Genomic DNA, 7,379 nt, shown 5'->3' on the forward strand with positions numbered 1-7,379 from the left:
AGCAGAAGCGAGCGGGTGGGAAGCGCGTTAGGAAAAGCAGTAGGCCGTCGCGGTGGGGTTTGTTGCTTAAAACAACCACGACAAAATGGCTTTGTGGATTTTTAATCAAAACTCCCTCCTCCTCCGCCCCTTCCCCCCCACACCCCCAGCCCCAAGCACGGAGAAGAGCTGGTTAAAGTGCTGCCTACAGATCGGGCGCGATACACGGTTCCCATATTCCCACCCTCGCCCTTAGATCTCCCTCTCTGTCTTTTGCAAGTCTCTTGATTTCATCCTTTGAACCTGTGATTGGAGGTTAAAGTGCACCAGGTTGCAATGGAAGGAGGAAGCTCTTAAACAATAAAGGCTTGAATATTTAGCTGTGATCAGGTCGCTGCCCTCTCCTTATCTTTTTAAATGCAAATCGTCTTTTAGGGGTAGTAGCTATATACCCAGCGCCTCTCCACGTCACCTGCCTTTGGTGTGTCTGGGCCATTACTAATAGAGCCTTGTAAACAATCGTTAATCATGTAAGTGCTGCCGGCCATTGGATTCGGACCGGGAGCCGGCAGCGCGGAGCGCGGAGCGCAGCGCGGGGCCGCGGCCCCTCCGCCTGCCCCCTCCCCGCCCCGGGCAGCCCGTCCCCAGGCAGCAGGCGGGCCGCGGCCAGAGCCCCGAGCAGCATGCGGAGAGCCGCCGCCGGGGCCCCGCCAGCATGTACGTGAGCTACCTCTTGGAGAAGGACGGGCCCATGTACCCCGGCCCGGTGCGACACTCGGGGGGGCTCAACCTGGCGGCGCAGAACTTCGTGGGCGCCCCGCAGTACGCGGACTACGGCGGCTACCATGTGAACCTCGACAGCGCCCAGTCGCCCGGCCCGGCCTGGCCCTCGCCCTACGCCGCCCCGCTCCGCGACGACTGGGGCGCCTACGGACAAGGGGCCCCGCCGGCCGCCGGCGCCGTCCATGGCCTCAACGGCGGCTCCCCCGCCGCCGCCATGGCCTACAGCCCCGCCGACTACCACCACCACCACCACCACCCGCACGCCCACCACCACGCCGGCCCCGCGCCCCACTGCTCCGCCGGGGTCATGCAGCCCCTCAACGCCGCCAACGCCGCCGCCGCCGCCGCCGCCGCCCCCGAGCCGCTCTCCCCCGGCGGGCAGCGCCGCGGCCTCTGCGAGTGGATGAGGAAACCGGCGCAGCCCCCGCTCAGCAGCCAGGGTAAGGGCCGACCGGGGGGAGGCGGGCGGGAGGGCGGGGGGCTGCCCCGACGACCGCTCCCCCGGGGCGCCGCCGGCTGTCCCCCAGCCCCCGGGTCACCGTGCGCCGTCGGGGAGGGGGGGGAAACACCCCGAAACAAACCGGCCGGAGGGCCGGTCCTCGGAAGAACGGGGGCTGCCGTTCGACAGCGGGCTCGCAGGGAGCGGCTCTGCGCCGCGGAGCAGCCGCTGCCGGCCCCGGAGGGTCGGTGCCTCGGGGCGGGCTCCGGCGGGAGCAGGACGGAATGGCCCGGGATCCCGAGGAAACGCTCGCTCTTCCTCCCGCGGCTCTGCTCGTCCGCTTATAGCCACTTAGAAGATTTTTATAACCAATTATAGTCATATAAATCATCGGCCGGTGTCGCTCCGCATTTGTTTCTGAGTCACTGGACGCCTACCCTTTATTAAGGTCTCCCTGCGGCCGGGCCTCCCGAGCGGCGTCTGCCGCTGCCCGCCGACCCCTGCGGGCTGTGCCCCCGGTGGGGCCGGGAGGTGCGAGGGCGTGCCCCCCCCAACTCCCCCGGTGCCCCGGCGGCGGGAGGCCGGCCGCGGCCGCGGCTGCGGCGGGCAAGACGGGTCGGGCCGTAGCCGGCGCCGTGCTCCCTTGTGATGTTAATACCCCCGCAGACCCTCTATTTTATTCCCCTCCCTTCCTCTGCCAGGGGAGATGCGTGTCCCCCCGCTTTGATACATCCCTTCCACGACCGTTGCCTCCTCTTTTTCCTTTATTCTTTTATTTTTGGTCTTTTTTTAATATATATATATATAGTGGCCGAAAAAAAAAAAAAGAAAAGGGTGGCGACTTTCGCAGCAAATAGCGACTTCTGGCACTCCTCTCTCATCCTCTGCCTTGCGCGACGGACGGCAGGGCCGGCGGGGGTCCCCGGGCGGCGTGGGCTGGGGGTCCCGGCCACGCCCGCGGCCACCGCGCCTCGGGGGAAGCCCCGGTGCCCCGGTACCGGCCGCTGGCACCAGCTACGCCCCGGGGTGTCGATGGCCGCGGAGCTCTCCGAGGCCCGTCGCGCTTCCCACAGCAGCCCGTGGTGTTCCCACAGTTTGGGCTTGTGCGGTGGTGGCCGGTCCCTTGTCTCCATTCAAATTCTGCCTTTGGAGCCAGTGTTTATGTTAATGTGCAGGGCTGGGGGGATGAAAGCGCCTGCCGCCATTTGTTCAGTAGTGGTAATTCAAACAGAATGTGGCTGTCATTAAGGCTTTGAGAAGGGGCTTTCTTTGATAAGATCTCCTTGTCCTGCATTGTTTGGGATTGTGTTCCCTATTCACTGGCTCTGGGGAGTTTTCTCTGATCAGGCTTGTATCTTTACAGGGTGCTTTTGTTGTGGTTTGCGGAGAGTTTACCTGAACAAAGTCAGCCTGCTAGCCATTAAGCACCTTGGGGGCAGAGACTCCCCGCCTCGGCTCCCTGGGGAACGGGCGGGACGGGGACACAACCAGTTAAACAAGAAACCCCCGGGAGAAAGGAGGTGAGCGGCTGCGGCGATGCACACTCGCCGGCCGCTCGCTGGCATTCGCCTTCGGTTTTCGTTGGGTTTTGGTTTTCGGTTTTTTAAGAGTTTTTTTTTTTTTTGAGAGCTAAAGTCTCACGTCGCTCTTCCAGTGTCACCGAGAAGTCGCTTTAGCCTCTGCCCCGACGCCAGCGCGGAGAGCCAGGCCTGAGCCCGGCCGGGCCCTGAGGGACCCCCGACGGCCGCTCCCCGTTTCCTCGTTAGGAAACGAAGCCGCCGTGCCCTGAACGGGGCTTTTCTTTCTTTCCCCTTTTCCCTTCTCTTTGTAAAAAGTTTGTTCTCGGTGGGGAAGGCAAAACAAAACCGAAAGCCAACAACAAGTGCACAATCAAGGTGTCCCAAGAGCAATCCGTGAGGAGGGCGTAGGGCTGGCAACCGGGGCTGGGAGCCCGCGCTCGGCTTGCCCTTACAGCCGGCACGCCGTGGGGTTCTCCACCTTGTCCCCAAGTGGAACTGTGGAACTGCTCCTCTCCCCTCTGTTCGCTGTGTCCCGCGCAGGGAGAGGCGAGCAGGAAGCCGGGGAGGCCTGATCCTGCTCGCCCTGCACCGGCAGGGAGGAGAACCAAGCTCCACCCGGGCCTTTCGGCTTCCCCAACCCCGGCTTTGTTCTCCGCAGTTAAAACCAGGACGAAAGACAAGTACCGGGTCGTGTACACCGACCACCAGCGGCTGGAGCTGGAGAAGGAGTTTCACTACAGCCGCTACATCACCATCAGGAGGAAAGCGGAGCTGGCCTCCAACCTGGGGCTGTCGGAGAGGCAGGTCTGTCCCACGCGTAGCGCTCCCCACGCCCGCCACCTGTGGCCGGGATGCGCGGGCCCGGGATGCGCGGGGCAGGGATGCGCGGGGCAGGGATGCGCGGGGCAGGGATGAACGGAGCCGGGGTGCGCGGGGCCGGGATGCGCAGGGTAATGCTGCGCAGGGTAAGGATGCTCGGGGCCAGGATGAGCTCCCAGTGAGGCCCCTCCCGGAGGGAGACGGCCGCGGGGAACCACCCTCCTCACCCCCCTCTTTCCTCCCCGGCAGGTGAAAATCTGGTTCCAGAACAGGCGGGCGAAGGAGAGGAAGATCAACAAGAAGAAGCTGCAGCAGGCGCAGCCCGGCGGCGCGGAGCAGCTCAGCCCCGGCGCCCCGCTGCAGGCTCCCGCGGCGGGGGCGGCCGCCGCCGGGCTGGGTCCCGCCGCCCCCCAGTGACAGCGGCCGGGGGACCGCGGCGCAGGGACTGCTGGAGGGGACGGCCGCGGCGGGGCCGGGCCGGGCCGGGCCAGGCCGGGGCCGGGGGGACACGGTGGGAGCGGTCCCCCCCTCCCCGCCTATGCACTACACCGCCCCGCGGGGCCGGCCGTGTGTACAGATGTACAGTGTATGTGTCTCGTCGTCCGGGGGAAGCGTGGCCATCGCTTTATTAATATTATTATTATTATGTTTGGGTGGGTTTTGTTTTTTTTTACCCTGGAGCTTGTTAGAAAAAAGGGGGGGCACTGCCTGCCAGTCAACCCCCGGTGAATCTCAGGGATTGGTCCAAAAGACCTTAGAAATGTTGTTGGGCTAACGATGAATTTCAACAGAAAAAAAAAATAATTAAAGCACATTTTTTTTTTATTTTATATTTTATTTTATTTTTTTCTCGTAATCGTAAATACGCAAAACGTTCATCCTGCCCTAAGGGCCACAGCAGACAAGATAAGGCACTGTTTAAACGTTCAGAAGTGAATTGCTTAATGTTAGACACTTGTAAAAGAGCCCATAAATCCTGTGCTGATAGTCATCCAGCCAGATTTATTAGCCGCAGCGCAGAGAAATTAGAAGATTGAAGTCTCCTCTGAAAAAGGTGTCCTGTCATGCTGGAGTGAGGAGCCTTGCTTGTGTCTGCACAGTACAACTGCAAAGTGTCTGGTGCCATTTTGGAATGGCACCATTTTGGAATGGCATCGTCATTTAATTTATGTGCTACTTATCACCTCCTTATAAATTTTGGCCTCTTTGGAGTTTTTTTCCAGTTAGTTTTCCGAAGCCTCCTGGGTTTTACCAGCTTCACGCAGGTTTCATTGCAGCCCCAGCAGGAGCAGAAATCCTCGAAAGAGCACTGCTGTGCCAGAACCCACCTTACCCAGGCTGTGGCCCATTTCCACATGGTGGCTAGATCTTGGGGACCAGGATAGAGATGCCGAACGACTCACCTAGCCAGAGATGAAAACAAGGAAAGTCCAGCTGATTTGGGCAAATCACACCGACTGTTTGACATGTGTACATTGACATGTGTCGGGAGAAACCCCACCGAGAAATAAGGCTATGCAGCTGGGCTGGGGTGGCCACATTACAGCCTGTGGCTTGGGCTGAGTGTGGGACCAGCTCATGTGGGGCTGGGCCCCAGCAGAGATGGGAGCACTGTCCAGCCCCAAATACGTTATGTGGGTTTCTGACTTCTCCAGCATTTGGCCCCACGTTTTTACATTTTTCTCAGCATATTTATTTAAGATATTCCAGTTGCCTTCTTTGGGGCACTTTGGTTTTCTCCTTGTTGACCCTGTTCTCATCTTTTTGCTGAAACCAAAGCCAGGTGCCAGCAGGATCTGCAGGACTGCACAGGGAAGATTGGTTTGCCAGGGCCTGGCCCCACAGACAACATAGCTCTCTCTGCCTGGGAGATCTTGGGGAAATGGTGAGCACCAGCCCCAAAGCCTCCATGCTGGGTTTTGCCCATGTGTAGCTCGTGGCTTTCTGGGCCAGGGGCTGGGTGCTGGCTGGCAGGCTGACAGTGAATGTATGGCCATGCAAACCTGCTCCAGGGCTCCTGCACCTGGGGGAAGACCATGGCAGCACCTCCAATACAGGGAACCTACTTGATTTTCTGCCTCGTATGTAGTCTCAGAAGCACGTCTGGCCAGGAGACATGGGTGCAGCACCCAGGAGGTTATGGGCTTGACACACACCACATCCTGCTGGGTCCAATGTCCATGGTTCGCTCTGGACCAGAAGGAGGCAGGAGCCATCCTTCTTTGCCTCTAAATAGTCCTTGGATCCTTCTGGAGGAGCTCTTTCCCTGGGGACACCTAGAGCTGAGCAGCACCCAGGCTTGACTGTGCAGCACCAGCCTTACACCAGACAGAGGAGAGCAGTCGTACCAAGGATGGCCAGACTAGAAGGGCTTTGCAGGCACCATGACCTACTCTTTCCTCTGCGCTCTCACCAAGGGGGCACGAGGACTCTCGAGGGGCAGTGGCCATGCCAGCTGCAGGCAGCCCCGGGCGGTGCTGTCCCTTCGAGGATGCCCTCTGGCGCCCGGGGCCACCCCCGCAGCATTGATCCCCGTCCCGGCTGCTGCCCGAGTTGCTACGCGTTGCTGCGATACGCCTGTCAATAAACCCTGTTTGGATTGTGGAGCAGAGCGCAAGGTTTGTTTGTTTAGTGGTTAGAGGTTCAAAAGTCGGCATTGTCCCACTGCAAACGAGCACAAGTTTTTTCTCCCTAAGGAAAAGCTGGCTGTGGCAAGAGGGAGGGAGAGATATCGGTGGGCCCTTCTATTTGCTTCTAGGAATAATTAATGGCAGCATGAAAAAAGATGACCACGGAGTTATGAAAGGCCATCAATAAGTAAATTAATCACAAAGGATCTGGGGGTGTAAGAGGTGCTGCTTGGGTTGGTTTTGCTGGCGTTTCTCCATGCCCGTGTGGCTGGGGCAGCACGGGGCTGGCCGAGCCCAGGGCTCCCCACCGCAATGCTGGTACGCAGCTGCCCTCGCCACCAGTCTGTGCACGGCAAGTTTTGGGACAGTTCCTGTAACCCTTCGGCAGTGTGCTCCTGCTTGTCTTTAATGCTGAAAGTATCAAGATTTCCATCTCTTGCCTGTAGGACTTTCAAGAAAGAGAGTCACCCCCCTTGAAGTGAACTGCTTGATGTCCACAAAGGTTTCCAAAAACTTCATTAGAGAGAGATGAACAAGACTGACACATTTTAAACAGCCCCATTACAGATCTCTTCCCCTCTTTGCTAGCGAACATTCATTTTCTGAGGTCTCCTCAAACTCTTGATGATGGCAATCCAGAACTTGAATTTCTCAGTGTGAAAAGGAACCGACCAAGCAAATTATATCCACACCCAATTTCAAACATTTCCCCCTCCCATCCCCAAACAAATAAACCATCAGCCTTCCGGCTTCCTTTATATTCCCCGTGCACCATAAAGGAGTGTAAAAAAGGCACAAACTGGATATCTTGTTTATTTGGGAGGATATTTGCAAGTACCTGAACCAGTCCGGTGGCTAGACTATCATGTTGAACCTGAAGCACCGTTTGGGAAAGGTGAGCTGGTTGTGGTGAACCCCTGCCCAACCCATGGGTGTTTTTGCCCCTCACAGAGCTCCCCACTGTCCTGCAGCAGCGAGCTGAGCCAGACCGATGGGGCACAATGGGTCAGAGATGCTGCACCTTGCCTGCCTGGCAGGGGCTGGAGTGGGTGTCCTTGGAGAGCCTCTGCCCAGGCTAGGTAAAATCCAGGAAATCAGAAGGTTTGGCCCTAAAATTGCAGGATGGCAGTCCCCTGTGCTCCCCCTCCTGCCAGATTTTCCTGCTCCTATCACTGTACAATAACAAAGCACTTAGGATCCTTTCTTTTG

General features: G+C 58.7%; 1 protein-coding gene across 1 annotated transcript; it reads left to right on the top strand.

Annotated features, from left to right (window-relative positions):
- The first annotated feature begins 694 nt into the window (after positions 1 to 694).
- Positions 695 to 4,646, top strand: CDX2 (caudal type homeobox 2). Its single transcript, XM_074572955.1, has 3 exons — positions 695 to 1,202; positions 3,380 to 3,525; positions 3,790 to 4,646. The coding sequence occupies exons 1-3, from the start codon at positions 695 to 697 to the stop codon at positions 3,955 to 3,957; spliced, it is 822 nt and encodes a 273-aa protein (XP_074429056.1). The 3' UTR covers positions 3,958 to 4,646.
- Positions 4,647 to 7,379: the final 2,733 nt, after the last annotated feature.

This window comes from Larus michahellis, chromosome 1 (genome assembly GCF_964199755.1).
Source record: "Larus michahellis chromosome 1, bLarMic1.1, whole genome shotgun sequence".
NCBI classification, from domain to species: Eukaryota; Metazoa; Chordata; class Aves; order Charadriiformes; family Laridae; genus Larus; species Larus michahellis.